The sequence below is a fragment of the Bufo bufo genome, chromosome 3 (assembly GCF_905171765.1).
Source record: "Bufo bufo chromosome 3, aBufBuf1.1, whole genome shotgun sequence".
Lineage (NCBI taxonomy): Eukaryota > Metazoa > Chordata > Amphibia > Anura > Bufonidae > Bufo > Bufo bufo.
The window spans coordinates 158166877-158189768 of record NC_053391.1 but is presented as its reverse complement, the minus strand read 5'-3'; the positions used below and the strand labels follow the sequence as shown (position 1 = coordinate 158189768).

Genomic DNA, 22892 nt, shown 5'->3' with positions numbered 1-22892 from the left:
AAACTTAAGTAAATAAAAAAAGTATACATATTAGGTATCACCGCATTCGTATCGACTGGCTCTATAAAGATATCACATGACCTAACCCCTCAGGTGAACACTGTAAAAAAAAAAAAAACTGTTTAAGAAAAGCTATTTTTTGTCATTTTAAATCACAGTAGTGTAATAGCAAGCAATCAAAAAGTTTTATGCACCCCAAAATAGTGCCAATCAAACAGTCATCTCATCCTGCAAAAAATGAGATCCTACATAAGATAATCGCCCAAAAACTGAAAAAACTATGGCTCTCAGACTATGGAGACACTAAAACATTATTTTTTTTGTTTCAAAAATGAAATCATTGTGCAAAACTTACATAAATAAAAAAATTGTACACATATTAGGTATCGCCGCATCCATGACAACCTTCTCTATAAAAATATCACATGATCTAATCTGTCAGATGAATGTTGTAAATAACAAAAAAAAAAAACATTGCCAAAACAGGTATTTCTTGTTACCTTGCCTCACAAAAAGTGTAATATAGAGCAACCAAAAATCATATGTACCCTTAACTAGTACCAACAAAACTTCCCCCCTATCCCGTAGTTTCTAAAATGGGGTCACTTTTTTGGATTTTCTACTCTAGGGGTGCATCAGGGGGGCTTCAAATGGGACATGGTGTCAAAAAACCAGTCCAGCAAAATCTGCCTTCCAAAAACCGTATGGCATTCCTTTCCTTCTGCGCCCTGCCGTGTGCCCGTACAGCAGTTTACGACCACATATGGGGTGTTTCTGTAAACTACAGAATCAGGGCCATAAATATTCAATCTCAGAATTGCCTGGATAAGTAAAAGCGTTTTAAAGTTATCACCACTTAAAGTGACACTGGTCAGATTTGCAAAAAATGGCCTGGTCCTTAAGGTGAAATATGGCCGTGTCCTTAAGGGGTTAAATAACATAAAATACGTAAAAAAATAAAATAATAATCTTGATCTAGGAGGATGAGGTCCATATGGAGTAGGAGGTTGAGGAGGCGGTGGATGTGGCGGTGTAGGTGGAAGTGGCGGTGGAGGATGAGGAGGTAGCCTCTGGTTTTTGGATTTGTTTTTTATTTTATTATTTTTATTTTATTTTTGTTTAAATTTGAGTAGACCCCAAAACATTGGGAAATATAAAAAATAAAACAAAGAGAAAGTGCGCTGGAGTACAACAATGGCTGGGTGAGGCCAGTATACATGTCCCTTGGGATCCCTGCCTGGTTCATTTTAATAAATGTGGGCTTGTCCACATTGGCTGTGGACAGACGGCTGCGCTTGTCTGTGATAACCCCCTCCTGCCGTGCTAAACAAACGTTCAGACAATACACTGACTGCAAGGAAAGCCAGCACCTCCAAGGCGTAAAGGGCAAGCTCAGGCCATGTGCCCAATTTGGAGACCCAGAAGTTGAAGGGGGCAGACCCATCAGTCAGTATGTTTAGACGTGTGCACACATACTGCTCGACCATGTCGCACGTCCCCGTGACGTCCTTGATCCAGTTGGATATATTCCCTATCAACTTTCGATGTTCTTTTATGGTGATCCATGGTGATCACGGGTAACGATGTATCAGGGTTCCATGCCAGAGAGGGAGCCTGAGAAAGGGATACCACATCCAAGGGAGGTCAATGGCTGAAATGTGATCGGGCGGAAATGTGGGACAATTTATTAAGGGGGAAGAATCTAATGAAAGGATGGGGCATGCTTCAATTACCCACTCCCGACTTGGGGAGGTAGTGACGATAAATAACAATACAGGACTCTTAAGATTCCCTGTTATTGGAATGAGTATTAAAAAAATTCAGGGAATGTCACTGCGGTATTTTGGATTAGGAAACCTTATACAGAAGAGGCCCTGCTGCCGCTTTGTTGACTCTAGATAACTTCTGCCTGATCGCACATCCCTGTGATGGCCACATTTCAATTGGATATCTTCACTATCAACTTTTGATGTTCTTTTATGCTCCTATCATGGCGATAATGGGTAATGGGAAAACCACGCCGGAGAGGGAGCCTGAGAAATGGATACCACATCCAAGGGAGGTCAATGGCTGAAATGTAATCAGGCGGAAATGTGGGACAAGTTATAAAATTAAATTCAGCTCATGCGCCAGGCAAGAGATGTGCGTCAAACCAGCTAGGCTCAGAGCTGCTACAAAATTTTGCCCATTATCGCACACCTCCAGGCAGGGCTTGAGGCTCACTGGCACCAACCACTCATCGGTCTGTTGTCCATGCCCATCCACAGCTCCTGCGCAGTGTTGGCTTTGTCCCCAAGCAGATAAGTTTCAAAACTGCCTGCTGTCGTTTACCCCTGGCTGTGCTGAAGTTGGTGGTGAAGATGTTACGCTGACCGGATGAGGAGGCAGTAGAGGATGAGGAAGCGGAGTAGGAGGAGGAAGCAACAGGAGGCAAAGATAGACGACCTGCAATCCTCGGTGGTGGAAGGACATGCGCCAAACTGCTATCCGCCTCAGACCCAGCCGCCACTGCATTTACCCAGTGTGCTGTTATGGAGATATAACGTCCCTGACTGGAAGGGAAGGAAAGGCTCGCCTGGAAAAGTAGTGGCAGCTGGGCACAACGTACTGTGGGACAGCCACCGCCATCAGATTCTTAAAACTGTCCTTGTCCACCAGACGCAATGTCATAATTTCAAAGGCCAGGAATTTTGACATGCTGGCATTCAGGGCAAGGGATTGCGGCTGGGTAGGGGGGTACTTCCTCTTTTGCTTCAGTGTTTGGGAGATAGACAGCTGAATGCTTCCATGGGACATTATGGAGATGATTGGTGACCAAGGTGGTGGCGTTGCTGCCACATCCTCTGTTTGTGGGGTGGCAGTTGCCACTGTGACTCCAGAGGGGGATGAAGATGCCGAGACTGCAGCAGAAGAGGAAGCAGGAAGAGCCAGAGACCTTTCTTAGTTTTTGAGGTGTCTACTCCACTGCAGCACGTGCTTTGCACTTAGATACCTGTTCATGCAGGTTGTGCTCAGGTTTTGAAGGTTTATGCCTCGCTTCAAGCTCTGATTGCACAGCGTGCAAACCACTCGTGTCTTGTCGTAAGCACATTGTCTGAAGAACTGCCACTCCAGGGAACTCCTTGGAGCTGGCTTTGGTGTGCTCGGTCCCTTGGTGCGGTGGGCAGTAGCAGGCATACTGTCTAGGGGACGGCCGCTCAGATTTTGCACCCTGCTCCCTCTTTTGCTGTGCTAGTGGCTCTGTTCAACCACCGCCTTTCCTCCGAACTAGACAGGTCACTCGCATGACCTTGATTCCACGTGGGGTTGAGGACTTCATTGTCCTCCACATCATCTTCCACCCAGTCTTCACCCCTGCCCTCCTTGTTGGTCTGCACACTGCAGAAAGACGCAGCAGTTGGCACCTGTGTTTCGTCATCATCCGAGACCTGCTGCGATGGTCCTCCCATGTACTCATCCTGAAACATAAGTGGTTGGGCATTGTCCACTACTGGGGCAGGGCTATGTGGATGGCCCTGTGAAACCCTGCCAACAGAGTCATCAAAAAGCAGAAGAGACTGCTGCATGACTTGGGGCTCAGACTGCTTGGCTGATTTGCAAGGGAGTGAGGTGAAATACTGATGGCCATGGGCTGCAGGTGCCAACTCTGAGCTTTCAGCAGGGGACTGGGTGGGAGACAATGTGAAGGAACTGGAGGCACTGTCAGCCACCCTGTCTACTATCGCCTGTACTTATTCTGGCCTCACCATTCGAAGAGCCGCATTAGGCCCTACGAAATAATGCTGAAGGTTCTGTCGCCTACTCGCACCTGAAGAAGGTGTTTTACCTGCGTGTGTAGCTGGCACAGATCGACCACGTCCTCTCCCTGCAACAGGAGCTCCACCAACACCAGCAGCACCACGACCAGGGTCACGTCCCTTGTTTGAGGCTCTCCTCCTTTTTTGCTGTCACTCACCGAAGTAACAGACGTTTGTACTAAATTAAGTTCCTTGTGAACAATGCAGAGCAAGGTTTTTTTGATGGCCCAAATGGTTAATGTCACCCAACAATGGAACAGATGAGTTTTTTTAAACGTATTGCCGGGTAGAGATGTCTCAAACTAATCGCCGGCGAACATTTCCCGGCGAACATCGCTTGTTCACGTTTGCCGCGGCAGGCGAACATATGCGATGTTCGGTCCGCCCCCTATACATCATCATTGAGCAAACTTTGACCCTGTACCTCAGTCAGCAGACACATTCCAGCCAATCAGTATCATAACCTCCCTCCCAAACTCTCCCACCTCCTATCAAAAAGCAAGGACAGCATCTATCTTAGATTCATTCGGAAGCTGCAAAGTTAGTGAGAGCAGGAACTCTTAGCCCACCAGCTTTTACCATACAAGCTGGTTGAGTCTGAGGCCTTCCAAAAATTTGTAGCTATTGGGACACCGCAGTGGAAGGTACCCGGCCGAAATTTCTTTGCACAAAAGGCAATCCCCAACCTGTACTCGATTGTGCAAAAGGAAGTCATGGCATGTCTGGCACACAGTGTTGGGGCAAGGGTCCATCTGACCACTGATACCTGGTCTGCAAAGCACAGTCAGGGCAGGTATATTACCTACACTGCGCATTGGGTAAACCTGCTGACGGCTGCCAAACATGAGTTGGTGACACGGCCACGACTTGCAGGCAGGCCTGCTGCCACCTCCTCTACTCCTCCTACTCCATCCTCTTCCATAACCTCCTCGGCTGAGTCCTCTTCTGCTGCTGCGTCTTGCTCCACATCAACGGCACCCCCCCAGCTCTCCAGGGGCTATTCCACATCCCGGATATGACAGTGTCACGCCGTCTTGGGGTTGACTTGCCTGAAAGCAGAGAGTCACACCGGACCAGCACTCCTGTCCGCCCTGAACACACAGGTGGATCAGTGGTTGACTCCGCACCAACTGGAGATCGGCAAAGTGGTGTGTGACAACGGAAGCAATTTGTTGGCGGCATTGAATTTGGGCAAGTTGACACATGTGTCGTGCATGGCACATGTGTTGAACCTGATTGTACAACGCTTTGTGCATAAGTACCCAGGCTTACAGGACGTCCTCAAGCAGGCCAGGAAGGTGTGTGACCATTTCAAGTGTTCCTACACGGCCATGGCGCACTTTTCAGATATCCAGCGGCGAAACAACATGCCACTGAGGCGCTTGATTTGCGACAGCCCGACACATTGGAATTCAACACTTCTACTGTTCGACCGCCTGCTCCAACAAGAAAAAGCCGCCAACGAGTATTTGTATAGGACAGCCTCTGCGGAGCTGGGAATTTTTTTGCCACGTTACTGGACGCTCATGCGCAATGCCTGTAGGCTCATGCGTCCTTTTGAGGAGGTGACAAACCTAGTCAGTCGCACCGAAGGCTCCATCAGCGACCTCATCCCATTTGTTTTCTTCTTGGAGCGTGCCCTGCGAAGAGTGCTGGATCAGGCCGTAGATGAGCGTGAAGAGGAAGAGTTGTGGTCAACATCACCACCAGAAACAGCCTTATCAGCATCGCTTGCTGGACCTGCGGCAACGCTGGAAGAGGAGTGTGAGGAAGAGGAGTCAGAGGAGGAATGTGGCTTTGAGGAGGAGGAGGAAGACCAACCACAGCAGGCATCCCAGGGTGCTCGTTGTCACCTATCTGGTACCCGTGGTGTCTTACGTGGCTGGGGGGAAGAACAGACATTCAGTGAGATCACTGAGGACGAGGAACAGGACATGAGTAGCTCGGCATCCAACCTTGTGCAAATGGGGTCTTTCATGCTGTCGTGCCTGTTGAGGGACCCTCGTATAAAAAGGCTGAAGGAGAATGACCTGTACTGGGTGGCCACGCTACTAGACCCCCGGTATAAGCAGAAAGTGCCTGAAATGTTACCGAATTACCGCAAGTCGGAAAGGATGCAGCAGTTCCAAAACAAGTTAAAAAGTATGCTTTACACAGCGTATAAGGGTGATGTCCCAGCACAACGGGAATCTAAGGGGGAAGAGGTGAAAGTAATCCTCCTACCACGACCACGCCGGCAAGGACAGGATGCTTTACAGTGTTGTTGATGGAGGACATGCAGAACTTTTTAAGTCCTACTCATCGCCCCAGCCCTTTGGGGTCCACCCTCAGAGAACGACTCGACCGACAGGTAGCAGACTACCTCGCCTTAACTGCAGATATCGACACTCTGAGGAGCGATGAACCCCTTGACTAATGGGTGTGCAGGCTTGACCTGTGGCCTGAGCTATCCCAATTTGCGATAGAACTTCTGGCCTGCCTCGCTTCAAGTGTCCTGCCAGAAAGGACCTTAAGTGCAGCAGGAGGTATTGTCACTGAGAAGAGAACTCGCCTAGGTCAAAAAAGTCTAGATTACCTCACCTTTATTAAGATGAATGAGGCATGGATCCCGAAGGGACTGACAGTGGGCGATACATTTGACTAATAAAGGCCTGGTGATGAGATGAGCTGCCTTGGGCTAAAAATGGTCCACACGCTGCTGTATTTTATCTCTGCATGCCAGATGACTTGCGTGACTTATCTGCCACCAACTAGGGTTCAAGCCAAAATGTTTTTGTGCACTTTCTGCCTGGAAAACATCAGTTTTTCTGGCCGCTGCTACAATACCTAATTTTTCAGGCATGTGTACATGCCAAATTTTTCTGGCCTCTGGTGCTGCACTGTGGCTGCAAAAACAAAACAAAAAAAAAGGCACATACATGTGTCAATTCCCCTTCGTGATCGTTACCTTGTTGTGGTGAAGGGACTTGCGTATCACAATGAAGCGACCACCTCTATGAGTGTGTTGGCAATGGCAATGTTGGCACACCCCAGATGATAAGGTCGTTGCTTCATTGTGAACAGACCAAAAGCGATCGGCTGGATAATTTTGCATAGAAAAAACATTCATTTTCTTTGTGATCATCTAAGGTGATCATTAAAGCCTACTAGGCCAACAATGGGCCCACACTGCAGAATCATTGTTTTCTGGGTCACTTAACTGTCACTGAACTACCTCATCACGACCATAGACTTTGAAAAACCCCTATCGCCTGCAATCTCCCAAACGTGCGCACAAGCACAGTCATCACTACACCAAGATTGACGCATAGAGGAATAAAATTTATGTCATGAGTGTGTCAACTATTGACAACTCTTTGCGGTTGTCTAAAATCAATTTCATACAGGGATTAAACTGATAGGAATAGTACTACTTAACACACCACTCATATCTGGTGGCACAGTACATTGCACGGCGCACGCGGAGTGCCCCAAATTGGAAGTAAGAGGACCGACCAAGCATCTTTTTCCATCTCCCGGTTCCTAAAATCTATTTCATACACCGGCCCCTGATAGGGGACGTAACAGGGATTAAACTGATAGGAATATTACTACTTAAACACAGCACTCATATTGGGATTGCACAGTACATTACACGGCGCACGCGCAGTACCCCAAATTGGAAGTAAGAGGACCGACCAAGCATCTTTTTCCATCTCCCGGTTCCTAAAATCTATTCCATACACCGGCCCCTGATAGGGGACAAAACAGAGATTAAACTGTTAAGAACAGATTTTTTTTTATTAAAAAAACAGAGGACAGCCTCTGTGGAGCTGGGTATTTTCTGGCCGCATTACTGAACGCTCATGCACAATGGCTGTAGGCTCATGCGTCCTTTTGCGGAGGTGACAAACCTGGTCAGTCAAACTCAAGGCAACATCATCGACCTCATGCCATATGCGTTTTTTTCTGGAGCGTGCCCTGCGAAGAGTGCTGGATCAGGCCGTAGATGAGCATGAAGAGGAAGAGTTGTGGTCACCATCACCACCAGAAGCAGCCTTGTCGTCGTCGATTGCTGGACCTGCGGCAATGCAGAGGGAGGAGTCTGAAGAAGAGGAATCAGAGGAGGAAGGTGGCTTTGAGGAGGTGGAAGACCAACCACAGCAGGCGTCCCAGGGGGCTTGTCGTCACCTTTCAGGGACCCTTGGTGTTGTACGTGGCTGGGTGGAGGAAGAGACCTTCAATGACGTCAGTGAGGACAAGGAACGGGACATGGCTAGCTTGGTATCCAACCTTGTGCAAATGGGGAGTTTGCGGTTGTGCAAATGGACTGTTTGCGGTTGTTTGCGGTGCGTTAAACGGAGAGTTTGGTCTGTCACTGTGAAGCGGGCGTAACCATTACACTACCTGATCGATACAACATCATACCTGATGTTTTAAAGCATGTTATTCCAAACAATTTAGGAATGTTAGGTGATTTATGCCCTTTATGGATTAAAACCCGACTCTGCGTCAACTATGTAATTTTCCATAGGAGTTTTGCCATGGATCCCCCTCCGGCATGCCACAGTCCAGGTGTTACTCCCCTTGAAACAACTTTTCAATCACTATTGTGGCCAGAAAGAGTCCCTGTGGGTTTTAAAATTCGCCTGCCTATTGAAGTCTATGGCGGTTCGCCCGTTCGCGAACATTTGCAAAAAGTCGCGTCCGCCGTTAGCGAACAGAAAGTTTTATGTTCGCGACATCTCTATCTGGCATTCCTAATCTGGGACGTGCATTATAACACCTTGGAAGGGCCCTGGGATAGTACCCTGTGCACACTGTAATTGGCATCACAACAAATACTGAATATTATCCACCTGACCCTGCCACTGCATTAAAGTGGCGTCAGCGAACCCGTTCCTGGTCACTGCAAAAGTGGCATCATGAACAGGATCGAATTGTGTGTCTAACTCTACTACAAGGTCTAAGAACTGTGTCTCCAAGGGTTAATTCACCATATTTCTGTAATGGTGCAGCTTCTTCACGACCCTCAGAAGCAGGAAAACACTGGAAAGCCCTATCAGGAGCACAAAAATGATGACTACAGCCCTCTAGAAGCGGAAAAAGTTAAGCCAACTCACCAAGAACTTTGCAATGTGAGCCAAGGGAGTGAAGACCCCTCCTCTCAGGCTCCACCTTCACTTTCTGCATCCAGCCTGACTGAGGAGCAAAGGAATATGGTGCTCCCCAATCCAAAGTGGGACCAGATGTCGATCAAAGGCAAACCTGTTGATGAAAAGTACCCACCAGAGATCTGGGTCTCCCAATTAGTGAACAAGAAATGCCTGTCAATGTTTGCCATGATTCCGGAGGCTGTGGATTTCTCATCAGACAGCGAGACCGCTGCCACTTCTGAGACAAAGATGGCCACCCTACTCAAGCCCACTCACGCGGAAGCTGCCGTCAGCCAAGCTGTCTAGGTCCCGGAAGGCACCCACGTCGCCGATGACATCGTCGACCCCCACGAAGGATGTCTTGACCAAGAAGCAAGCCGTGACCCCTGCAGAGTTGACTGTAGCTTCAGAGACCACCGTGATCATGTCGCCCATCGCAGAGGTCTCCGCGCACTGGCAAGAAGCACCGGAATCGGCCTTCTGGCCGCAACAGCAGGTCGTAGCCATCCTGCTCCCTGAAGCCCCGGTCCAACCTGTAGCTGCCCCTGCACTGCGCTCGGTGGTAACCGACACCTCTGCTAGGCCCAAGGAGGCCCCACTCTGCATGCCGGCTGGTGCTGCGGAGGCGGCTGGAGTTTCCCAGAAAAGCTGAACCCAGGCCAAGTCACCTTAACTCCAAGATGCACCTTGAAATTACCTGTCATGCCCAGAGCCAGTGGGAATACAAGACAGCAGTGGAAGAGTGGGTGAAGGAGGTCCTGGATGACCCCTGGTCAGGTGACCCCAAACTTGTAAGACACACAGGAACTGTGTTGTGGTTCTCCGTGGAGAGAGGTGTTGGGTTCCTCCAAGACAATCATAGCGGGGATGAACTATTAGTGGGCTGCCGCTCCATTAAATGGAACTATCTGCCACAGGCCCACCACAACTTATATGTGGAGACCAGGTGGAATACACCCCGATGCGGTCCGTGCAGGGCCCCTTTGCCGCAGGGATTACACTCCTGGCCCAGCCACTATCCCCTGCTATAACCCCAGAGACCTGGCAGGAATGACCAGGTTCTGCTAGGAGAGTCAGATGCCTGCAGGAAGCCCCGGGTGGCCAGCTGGGGTTCAGAGAATGAGCCCAACCTGAGTCAGAGCCCCTTATCCCTGACCTGGCTGAACCCACAACACTACGGGTGGGTCAGATTAACAACTCATTGCTGACTTTTAACCCCAGGGTACAACCCTATGTCCTACCTTGGAAACTTCCACAGGCACCCCTTGATTGCCTTCCAGAACCTCTTCAGCCAGAGATTTTGCCTGCCTCTGCACCGGCAAGGGATTGCGGTTTGCAGCAGGTTATCACAGCTTTCTCCAGGCTGACTACTCAGCCAATTCCAAGAAACACCACTATAGGGCAGTGGCGCACCACTACAGCCGAAAAGCTTAGCTATCAGAGGCAGGAGCACCCTCTTATGAGCTTTAGTAGCTCCAGCATTGAGGAGGACCTGCAAGTCCTCCTCTAAATGCCTTCTTCACAGCAATACCAGAATTTATGGTAGCCACAGTGTGGACTGGTCTTGAAAACTGAGAGACTGTTGGCGCGTTTGTTCCATTACCATTTATTGCAGCCTCAGGTGATGGACACTTTTGTCAGGACTCCCCCCACTTCAACAACTGTTTACATTCCAGTTTGCGCATTGTTTTAGCCCCTTTCTCAGGTCATTTGAGAGCCTCGTGGAACTATGGTTCTCACTTTTGCTGCTATTTTAGATCTGTTTTTATATAACATTGCATACGGTTCCTTGGATTACAAATATACCTCCCATTGGATTACAATTATATCTCACGTATAGATTATAAGTGACTTTTTTTTTGTTTCCAGAGGATTCCAACTTTAAAGCACTTGAAGAAAAAGGACTCAAGTCATATTTGAGCATTTTATGATAATATTGATTGCACTGAAATTTGCATAATATTTTTGCACTAATTTTACTTCAATGTTTACAGGTTTTGCAACATTCAAGCACTTATGCCCATTGTGTGTATTCTTCTCCAGGTGCCGCAATGTGAATCGCACTTTTTGTGAAATTGCACTTAACTTTTGCACTTAGCCAGATCCGTAGCACCTTTCTTTTGTGTCACTTTGCTTTACAGCTCTGTTCTCTTTAAACAGACTGCCTCTGCGGACGCTTAATACTAATAGCCTACTCCTGGTGTCTTATATCCCGGGTACCCAGCCCCCCTGTTTGTTATTTGTGCCGGGATTGGTATGGGACTACTAAACCCCCATCCTATGTTGTCTTCCATGAGTTTCATGGGAATTTTATACCCTCCTCCTGTGATACTGCCAGAAATATTGGGAGAAGTATACTCCTCCCCCTTCTGTACCTTTGCCTAAGGCCTAGTGCACCGACTTAGAGCCATCTAGCTAACCATAGTCACCATAGTGATCATGCTATAAGCCTTATTTTTCAGACTTTGGTGCAGAGAAGGGAATACAGGATAAAGCCACCCTTTCATTTGTCAGCATTTCATTGCATAATGGTGGGATTAAAGAGTAAAGACACCCCATGCTTTCTTTGGTATTAGGACTTAAAATGCTAAAAAGTCAGTCAGTATTGATTGCTTAGTGCAGACCTTTGGTTCACTGGTTATACTGAGAGGGCAACTGTTAATAAGACTCCCTACTCATGCATGCAGGAACCTTAGGGTAGCCGTTATATGTTTGTCTTTGTATGTCTTTATATGTACCTCATGCAGCACTTTGTATTTAAATTGGGTACCCAAGAGCTTAGTCCTCTCATCCTAAGCACAAGCCGAGGACTGCTTGACTCAAAGTAAGGGGGAATGTAACACCCCAGAGTTGTGTTACTACACGCCTCTACCCGCTACTATCTTCTAAGAGCCTTTATATGGTCATCTGATGTAATTTATATTATGTCCTCCACAAATGTGCATACAAAACCATGTCAAATTCAATTGTTCATGTAATTTGCCTGGTTACCAGTAGGTGGCAGCAACACATTGGCAGGTACAAGTCACAGGTGGGCTGGTCCCACTTCCTGCAGCATGGGTGGAGAAGGAAGTCAGAGAGAAGTGTAGCCCGCCCCCTGCTAGGGGTAGGGTGTGTGTTTGAGGAGTTCCCCTGCATAGTCTCGGCTGAGACAGCAAGGACCTAGTCTCGGCTGAGTCTTGGCCATATTCCCAGTATGAGCACCTTCACCTTCAGCTTTGCTGGATGAGGAAAGCAGAATCTACAGAGAACCTCCAGAGTTCCAGGAAGAAAGAATCCCCTGAGAATCCATCTGTGAGATAAGTCCAGTGCCTAAGAGAAGCCAACTCCTCCTCAGCTAGTCTGTCCCCACACAGCAGAAGGTACCAGATAAGTGCAGAAGCTAACCCTGCCACAGTTACAGAGCTACCAAGCAGATGTTTTATCCTTCAAGCTCCACATTTAACCTCTTCAGGACACACCGGTACGCCCTGATGTCCTGGTACTTAAGGACACAGGGCGTACGGGTACGTCCTGTGTATTTCCGATCACCGCCACCCGGCGGGCGGTGATCGGAACCCAGTGCCTGCTCAAATCATTGAGCAGGCACCTTGGATAAATGCGCGGGGGGGGGGGGCGGGTCCCGTGACACCCCCCCTGTCGGCGATTGCCGCAAACCTCAGGTCAATTCAGACCTGCGGTCTGCGGCTTTACATGCGGTTTGCGGTGGCGATCGGCGGTGCTATCGGGTCCCCATGCAGCTGTAGGGGGGACCCGATGGCATGGAAGGCAGCGCGATGCCTAAGGAAGGCATCGCGCTGCCTTCGTGTGACGTGCCTGTGAGATCCAGCCCCCTGGATTTCACAGGCTGGAAGCTGTATGAGTACAGAAGTATTGGAATGCATTGTAAAGGATTAGACTCCCAAAAGTTCAAGTCCTAAAGTGGGACAAAAAATTAAGTGAAAAAAAAAGTTGAAAAAATAAAGTTTTCCCCCCAGAAAATTAAAAGATTAAAGTAAAAATAAACAAAAACGTCATTTTCCCCAAATAATGTAAAAAAAAATTGGTAGAAAACAGGGGAAAAAAAAAAAGTATACATATTAGGTATCTCCGCGTCCGTATCGACCGGCTCTATAAAAATATCACATGACCTAACCCCTCAGATGAACACCGTAAAAAATAAAAAATAAAAACTGTGCTAAATAAACAATTTTTGGTCATCATACATCACAAAAAGTGTAATAGCAAGTGATCAAAAAATCATATGCCCCCCAAAATAGTGCCAATCAAACCGTCATCTCATCTTGCAAAAAATGAGACTCTACCTAAGATAATCGCCCAAAAACTGAAAAAATAACGATTTTTTTTGTTTCAAAAATGATATTATTGTGTAAAACTTACATAAATAAAAGTATACATATTAGGTATCGCCGCGTCCATATAGACTGTCTCTATAAAAATATCACATGACCTAATCCCTCAGATGACCACCGTAAAAAAATATAAATAAAAACTGTAAAAAAAAGCAATTTTTTGTCACCTTACATCACAAAAAGTGTAATAGCAAGCGATCAAAAAGTCACACGCACCCCAAAATAGTGCCAATAAAACCGTCATCTCATCCCGCAAAAATCATACCCTACCCAAGGTAATCGCCCAAAAACTGAAAAAATTATGGCTCTCAGACTATGGAAATACTAAAACATGATTTTTTTTTGTTTCAAAAAAGAAATCATTGTGTAAGACTTACATAAATAAATAAAAAAGTATACATATTAGATATCGCCGCATCCGTGACAACCTGGTCTATAAAAATATCACATGACCTAACCTGTCAGATGAATGCTGTAAATAACAAAAAATAAAAACTGTGCCAAAACAGCTTTTTCTTGTTGCCTTGCCTCACAAAAAGTGTAATATAGAGCAACCAAAAATCATATGTACCCTAAACTAGTACCAACAATACTGCCACCCTATCCCGTAGTTTCTAAAATGGGGTCACTTTTTGGGAGTTTCTACTCTAGGGGTGCAAATGGGAAATGGTGTAAAAATAAACAGTCCAGCAAAATCTGCCTTCCAAAAACCGTATGGCAATCCTTCCCTTCTGCGCCTTGCCGTGTGCCCGTACAGCAGTTTACGATCACATATGGGATGTTTCTGTAAACTACAGAATCAGGGCCATAAATATTGAGTTTTGTTTGGCTGTTAACCCTTGCTTTGTTACTGGGAAAAATTGATTAAAATGGAAAATTTGCCCAAAAATTTAAATTCTGAAATTTCATCTCCATTTGCCAATAACTCTTGTGGAACACCTAAAGGGTTAACGACGTTTGTAAAATCTGTTTTGAATACCTTGAAGGGTGTAGTTTTTTAGAAGGGGGTCACTTTTATGGAGTTTCTACTCTAGGGGTGCATCAGGGGTGTTTCAAATGGGACATGGTGTAAAAAAACCTGTCCAGCAAAACCTGCCTTCCAAAAACCGTATGGCATTCCTTTCCTTCTGCGCCCTGCTGTGTACCCGTACAGCGGTTTACGACCACATATGGGGTGTTCCTGTAAACTACAGAATCAGGGCCATAAATATTGAGTTTGGTTTGGCTGTTAACCCTTGCTTTGTAACTGTAAAAAAATTATTAAAATGGAAAATCTGCCAAAAAAGTGACATTTTGAAATTGTATCTCTATTTTCCATTAATTCTTGTGGAACACCTAAAGGGTTAACGACGTTTGTAAAATCAGTTTTGAATACCTTGAGGGGTGTTGTTTCTTAGATGGGGTCACTTTTATTGAGTTTCTACTCTAGGGGTGCATCAAGGGGGGCTTCAAATGGGACATGGTGTAAAAAAAAACTGTCCAGCAAAATCTGCCTTCCAAAAACCGTATGGCATTCCTTTACTTCTGCGCCCTGCCGTGTGCCCGTACAGCGGTTTACGACCACATATGGGGTGTTTCTGTAAACTACAGAATCAGGGCCATAAATATTTTCCATTAATTCTTGTGGAACACCTAAAGGTTTAACAAAGTTTGAAAAATCAGTTTTGAATACCTTGAGGGGTGTAGTTTATAGAATGGGGTCATATTTGGGTGGTTTCTATTATGTAAGCCTCGCAAAGTGACTTCAGACCTGAACTGGTCCCTACAAATTGGGTTTCTGAAAATTTCAGAAAAATTTGCTTCTAAACTTCTAAGCCTTGTAACATCCCCAAAAAATAAAATATCATTCCCAAAATGATCCAAACATGAAGTAGACATATGGGGAATGTAAATTAATAACTATTTTTGGAGTTATTACTATGTATTGTAGAAGTAGAGAAATTGAAAGTTAGAAATTTGCAAATGTTTCCAAAATGTTGGTAAATTTGGTATTTGTTTATAAATAAAAATGATTTTTTTTTACTCAATTTTACCAGTGTAATGAAGTACAATATGTGACGAAAAAACATTCTCAGAATGGCCTGGCTAAGTAAAAGAGTTTTAAAGTTATCACCACATAAAGTGACACTGGTCAGATTTGCAAAAAATGGCCTGGTCCTTAAGGTGAAATAAGGTTGTGTCCTGAAGGGGTTAAAGCAGAAGTATTCATTCCTGCCAATGATTGCCAAAACCTGCTGGGACCAAGAGACCAAAGCTGTATACTGCTTGGATGAAAGTTACCTCAAGTAAAGAAACGTTTGAACTTCATCTAAAGATCTGGATATAATTTCTTCTGCAAAATTCCTCTATTATTCCTACTATCCCTACACTCAAATTTATTGCAAGTGAGCCAGGAGTCCGGCCGTACCCAGGTAGGAGACACCGTGACACAACTAATACCAAACTACAGATTCAGTATAGGCCATTACACCACTCTGGCATTTCTAATCTGGGACGTGCGTTATAACACCTTGGAAGTGCCCAGGGATAGTACCCTGTGCACGCTGCAATTGGCGTCACGACAAATACAGGATATTATCCACCCACTGCGATTGGCCAGCGCTGCAGCAAGGGACACGCCTCATACAAAAAATCAGTCAAAGGGAGCGCAGACACCGGAGCCTATACCGGGCGAACGGAGCGGCGCCCAGACATACTAGTAAGTGCAGGGGGATCCCTGGGCGCCGCTCTGCCCACTGATATAGTTCATTTTTAGTTTGTACAGTAGTGAAAGGTCCTCTTTAATGTAATAGCTACAGAAGTATTATGTCAGTGACATTACCTGTAAAATAGTATAACAGTTATTATTACCTCCAAGATCATAGACTGTGTGGAACTCAGAGAGGTCAAATGCTTCTACGATATCTTTTCCACAAATATTCCATGTTGAGTCCATAAAATGTATAAAATTTGTCATTTCCTCTTCTGATCTAATATTAAACAATCATAAATCAATTAGTTATGTGAAAAATAAGAACAGCCTTTTATACCTTTAATTTTTAAAGCGTCTTTAGATCGGAGAGGGTCTAAGCACTGAGACCCGCATCGATCTCTAGAATGAGGGGACAGAAGCATTTGCATATCGTGCTCTTTCTCCTCGCTGCACAAAATAAATTCCATAGAAGTCTATAAGCCTGTCTCAATTCTATTGAGCAGCAGAGTGCAATATGCACATACTTCTCTCTCATCATTCTAGACCTCCGCCAATCTAAACTTTTGATATGTTTCTACAACATATCAAAAGTTTTTTAAAGAGTTAGTGACTCTTTATACGGCTAGAAAATAGATAACAATGCAGGTGTCTACGCACAGTTTTAATTTTGTTTTCCCCTTTAAGCCTTAAATTGCATTTTACTCATTTTTGGTTAAAAAATCATATTTTCAATTGGCCTCTATTAAAAAACATTGAGCCATTCTGTCACAAAGGTTTAACAGTTTTTCTAACTGTGTGACTGGTACTTTCATACTTTCCCTTTGCGCCGGTCATCTAATAAACCTTATCTATAGAGGTCATAAACACTTATTTAAGCTACATTCTTATAAGTAAGATAAGCACTGAGCTATAGTGAGTGTTTATAATGTCAGAGAGCAGAGATAAGTAGCCTGTCAGCTACCCAAATGACGGAAATGACAGAAAATTGGAAAATTATTTTTAGTTTAAAATAAGTACAATGCAATAATAAATAAATAAAAATTGCCCCCGAAGTTGTACATAAACTTTAACATTAATGATACAGGTCTGTTTTCTAACTGTCAATTTGATTTGGTACATATTATATGTCCACCCCTGAGAGTCGGTGATTAAAAGTTGTGATTTCATTGTGGTTTACTTTACTAGTTTAAAACATTTTTAATTTCACAGTAGCTTAACTGACAGAAACCCCCTTGTGACGTTATAGCAGCATACCTGCCTGAAACCTACTTGTGATGCTACTGTACCTTACCTCATTGAAACCTACTTGTGATGCTACTGTACCTTACCTCATTGAAACCTACTTGTGATGCTACTGTACCTTACCTCATTGAAACCTACTTGTGATGTCCTTACTTGCTAATTTTCTATTTGCCAAAATTATAATTTATCCTAAGGAACACACAGGAACACCCCATGAGTGCTTTGAAATTTCCAGGTTTGGGGATGATTACATAAGCCCTGGTCCAGTTCCAGGGACTGTCCCTTCCATGGAACTGCTGGCATGTATGGATATCATGGCAGAAACTCCATTGTGATGTTACTTTAGCTTACCTGACTGAACTCCACTTATGATGTTACAGCAGCTTACCTGACAGAAACGTAGTGACAAAAACTCATTTGTGATATCACCAGAGCTTGCTCGACAGAAACCCCATTATGATCTCACAACAGCTTTTGTGACTGAAATACTCTTATGATGTCATAACAGCTCATTTAACTGAAACCCCTTTGTGATGCTACAGAAGCTTAGCTGACTGAAGACTGCATGTGATGTCAGAGCAGCTTAACTGACAAGAATATAATCGTGATGTCATAGCAGCTTACTCAAAGGAGGACATTAAAAGCAGAAGATCCCTGCATGTAAACCGTATCTGGACTTCAGGATTTTCAACTGCTAATTTAATAATAGTGCAGTTCTAGATCTAAGTGCAGTTCTAAGCACATGAACTCTGATCTGAAATTGTATCAACATACAGTATCTGGTGGGAAAACCCACATCCATATGCTTAGGCTATTTTCACACTTGCGGCAGTGTGATCCGACAAGCAGTTCCATCGTTGGAACTGCCTGCCGGATCCGCCGATCTGGATGTGACTGAAAGCATTTGTGAGACTCATCCGGATGCGGATCCGTCTCACAAATGCATTGCAAGAACGGATCCGTCTCTCCGCTTGTCATGCGGACAGACGGATCCGTCTTGTATCTTTTTTCACATTTTTACCGGTCTACGCATGCAAATCTTGCCTGATCAGTCAAAATGACTGAACTGAAGACATCCTGATGCATCCTGAACGGATTATTCTCCATTCAGAATGCATGGGGATATGCCTGATCAGTTCTTTTCCGGTATAGAGCCCCTAGGACAGAACTCTATGCCGGGAAAGAAAAACGCTAGTGTGAAAGTACCCTTACATGTACAACTTAGTTTAGATCCATTAGTTTAGTGACTTCAGCATTAGCTTAGGGTACTTTCACACTAGCGTTTTTCTTTTCCGGCGCTGAGTTCCGTTCTTGGGGCTCAAATCCGGAAAAGAACTGATCAGTTTTATCCCCATGCATTCTGAATGGAGAGTAATCCGTTCAGGATGCATCAGGATGTCTTCAGTTCAGTCTTTTTGACTGATCAGGCGTTTCAGAAAACCGTAGCATGTTGTATTTTTACCTCCGGCCAAAAATCCGGAACACTTTGACTGAACGCCCATTGACTTGCAATAACGCCGTGTCTTCTGTCAAACCGGGTCCGACTTTTGCATGTTAAACCCGAAAAATGTGAAAAAAAAGTTAAAGTCTATAAATAGCGGATCCGTTTTTTCCAATGCATTTTTTCATTGTGATCAAAATCCTGATCAGGATTCAAATGTAATCCGTTTTCACACATTTTTCCGGATCCAGCGGGCAGTTCCGGAGACGGAATTGAACGCCGGATTCAAACAACGCTAGTGTGAAAGTAGCCTTAGCTTGTAGATTACAAGCTACAGTACATACTATTGTGAAAATATGCAACAAAAAACACATAAAAAATGCACTGAAACCACGATATATAGTGTTAGTTTATGTGCTGTTTGTTATGTGGTTTTGATGTGAATTTCATGCAGACTTTCTTAGGGTAGACCATTACTTTTATTTCATTAAAGGGAATCTTTCACCAGCGACGTCCCTATCTAGCTGTTTGCATAGACACATAGCTGTTGTTCACCTGATTAAAGCAATGTTTTTCATTTGTTGATCCGAGGCTCCATTCCCCAGTACTGATAATTTTTTTTGTGTGTTTTTGTTTTGCGCTTCCTGCATTCCCAAAGCCATAACTTTTTTATTTGTCTGTTCACATAGCAATTTGAGGGCTTTTTTCTTGCGGGAAAAGTTGTACTTTCCAACACCACCATTTGATATTGCATATGATGTAGTAGGAATCGGGGAAAAAATTCCAAATGGGGTGAAAATTGCAAAAAAAAGCGATTCCACCACAGTTCTACGGGCTTTTTAATTACGACGTTCAATGTACGATACAACTGACCAGATACTTTAATTCTACAAGTCAGTACGAATCCGGCGATACCTTATATGTATAGTTTTTCTTGCGTTTTGATAGTGCTAAGAAAATGTAAAAGTTTTTTTGTTGCCATATTTTGACCCCTATAACTTTTTTGTAATTTAGTGTAGGGAAATGTATGGGGGCTCATTTTTTTGCGGGGCAATCTGAACTTTTCATTGATACCATTCTGGGGAGTGCATGGATTTTTTTTATCACTTTTTATTTAATTTTGTGTAGACAATGAAGCGACCAAAAACGGACGCTTTTTTCCGTTTCGCTGTTTGCCGTATGGGGAATATATTTTTAATATTTTAATAATATGGGCATTTTCACACATTGCGACACCTATGATTTTTTTTTTTTATTTTTTTTTTGGGAAAAGTAGTAAGTATGTGTTAAAGGGGTATTCCCATTTCATTAATTGCTGTTAATTAGTTTCCCCAAGTGTCCTTGAATAATCTTCTAAATAACTTCTATTTCCTAACTTGCACCGTTCTCCTGAAAAATCCCTTCATCTGCGCCTGTGTTGTCTACCTGTATCCTCTGGTTACGGCCACATACTTGCGGGGCTTGTATGTGCCGCGCCTGCGCACAATGTCCTACCTTCTCCCCAGCCGGCTGCTCGAGAACGCGCACGCATGCCCAAAGAGATCACTTGTAAAACAGCCGTGTCTGACCCTGCATGCTGGAGATAGTGCCGGGGAGAGAAACGGTCTGCCTGCTACGCTGCTGTCCTGCAGATGCCGGAGGAGGAAGGAGGGCCCTGGAAGACCACAGTGGCAGAGGTTAGTGATTGATATGCTCCCCTATTAGTCCCAGGCTGACTCCTTCTGGGCGCCGGAGCATCCTCGGTTGCTATGACGCCGTGCGATCCCTCCTGCCGCCGGAATACAGTGATACACTCTTAGATCATAGCAGTGTATTACTGTTTTCCGGCAGCAGGAGGGAGCGCACGGCATCATAGCAACCGAGGACGCCGTGCTCTCTGGTGTCCAGAAGGAGTCCAGGCGGCAATCCACAGATGCCCCCCCATAAGTGCCATCCACAGATGCCCCCACCCCATAAGTGCCATTCACAAATGCCCCCCCATAAGTTCCATCCACAGATGCCCCCTCCCCATAAGTGCCATTCACAGATGCCCCCCCCATAAGTTCCATTCACAGATGCTCCCCCCATAAGTGCCATTCACAGATGCCCCCCCCATAAGTGCCATCCACAGATGCCCCCCCACCCCATAAGTGCCATCCACAGATGCACCCCCCATAAGTGCCATCCACAGATGCTCCCCCCCATAAGAGCCATCCACAAATGGGGCCCCCCCCATAAGTGCCATCCACAGATGCCCCCCCATAAGTGCCATCCACAGATGCACCCCCCATAAGTGCCATCCACAGATGCACCCCCCATAAGTGCCATCCACAAATGGGTCCCCCCATAAGTGCCATCCACAAATGGGCCCCCCCATAAGTGCCATCCACAGATGCATCCCCCATAAGTGCCATCCACAGATGCCCCCCCCATAATCTGGGTAATAGGTCAGTGATAATATCTGAGACTGGGAAAGCTGGGTAATAAGTCTGTGATAATATCTGATACCGGGAAAGCTGGGTAATAAGTCTGTGATAATATCTGATACCGAGAAAGCTGGGTAATAAGTCAGTGATAATATCTGACACCGGGAAAGCTGGGTAATAAATCTGTAATAATATTGTACACCGGGAAAGCTGGGTAATAAGTCAGTGATAATATCATACACCGGGAAAGCTGGGTAATAAGTCTGTGATTGTATCGGACATCGGGAAAGCTGGGTAATAAGTCAGTGAATATATCTATCTATATCTAGCACAGATCATATGGCTACTAGCTAACATGCATTTGGGCTGTAGTGATTTATTGTTTTTGCTACACAGAATAAGTTTGTAACACAGGTTTTATGTGTAAAAGTGTATTAGAATGCAGGACAGCCACAAGTTACTACATTAGTTCACTAGCATTGGTCAGTGGTCACTGAGTGATTCCCCAGCTTTACATACTCTGCAGGCTGCCAGAATGATGACTCATCCTCATGAACGAGCACGCAAGGACTGAGCTCTCAGGGTGAGTCATGAGGAGGCGTGGCCGGCCTTCACTCAACTGCCTGAGGCAAACCAGGAAGTTAACAGGACATCTACTGCTGGTAAGATTGAAAAAGCAAGATGGGAATACCCCTTTAAGTAAAAAGAAAATGATACACGGTTTCCAAAATTTGTAATAAATTTAAATCTAGAAAGTGTGGCATACATTTGTAATCAGCCTCTTGAGTCAATACTTTGTAGGACCACCTTTCGCTGCAATAAAAGCAGATGTCTCTACCAGCTTTGCACATATAGATGCTGTTTGATCACTATGGTTCTGTAACAAACCTCTGAGGTCTTCACAGAACAGCTATAGTTATACTGAAAATAACTGACACACAGGTGGACTCAGTGGTGTAACTAGAACTGACTGGGCCCTACAGCAAATTGTTGTCCCCTCCCCCCAGCAACCCCCTCATCCCATGCAACCCTCACTCCTGGAGCTAGTCAAGACAGTTCTCTCAGACCAGGCCAGACAGCCGCTCTGTCCATTTTCTACATGTATATACAGGTGAAACTCAAAAAATTTGAATATTGTGCAAAAGTTTATTTATTTTGGTAATGCAACTTAAAAGGAGTTGCCTTAATGCAAATTAAAATTTGAATATTGTGAAAAGGTTCAATACTCTAGGCTCAAAGTGTCACACTCTAGTCAGCTAATTAATCCATATCCCCTGAGCAAAGGGGACCTCAAAATTTGTGAATGCAGGGTTTTCATAATCTGTAAGCCATAATTATCCAAATTATAACAAATAAAGGCTTGAAATATCTCGCTTTGCATGTAATGAGTCTATCTCATATGTTAGTTTCACCTTTTAACCACCTCAGCCCCCCTAGCTTAAACACCCTTAATGACCAGACCACTTTTTACACTTCTGCACTACACTACTTTCACTGTTTATTGCTCGGTCATGCAACTTACCACCCAAATGAATTTTACCTCCTTTTCTTCTCACTAATAGAGCTTTCATTTGGTGGTATTTCATTGCTGCTGACATTTTTAACTTTTTTTGTTATTAATCAAAATTTACCGATTTTTTTTTTGCAAAAAAATGACATTTTTCACTTTCAGTTGTAATTTTTTTTTAAAAAAACGACATCCATATATACATTTTTCTCTAAATTTATTGTTCTACATGTCTTTGATTAAAAAAAAATGTTTGGGTAAAAAGAAAATGGTTTGGGTAAAAGTTATAGCGTTTACAAACTATGGTACAAAAATGTGAAT

General features: G+C 44.7%; 1 protein-coding gene across 2 annotated transcripts in view; it reads right to left on the bottom strand.

Moving 5' to 3' along the window:
* Window positions 1-22892, bottom strand: part of LOC120994865 (acetylserotonin O-methyltransferase-like) — a 178729-nt gene that overhangs the window by 89968 nt on the left and 65869 nt on the right. For both annotated transcript variants that reach the window (XM_040423732.1, XM_040423733.1), the window contains exon 5: window positions 16135-16253. In XM_040423732.1, the coding sequence (XP_040279666.1) occupies window positions 16135-16253 (119 nt within the window). The remainder of the gene's footprint in view (window positions 1-16134; window positions 16254-22892) is intronic.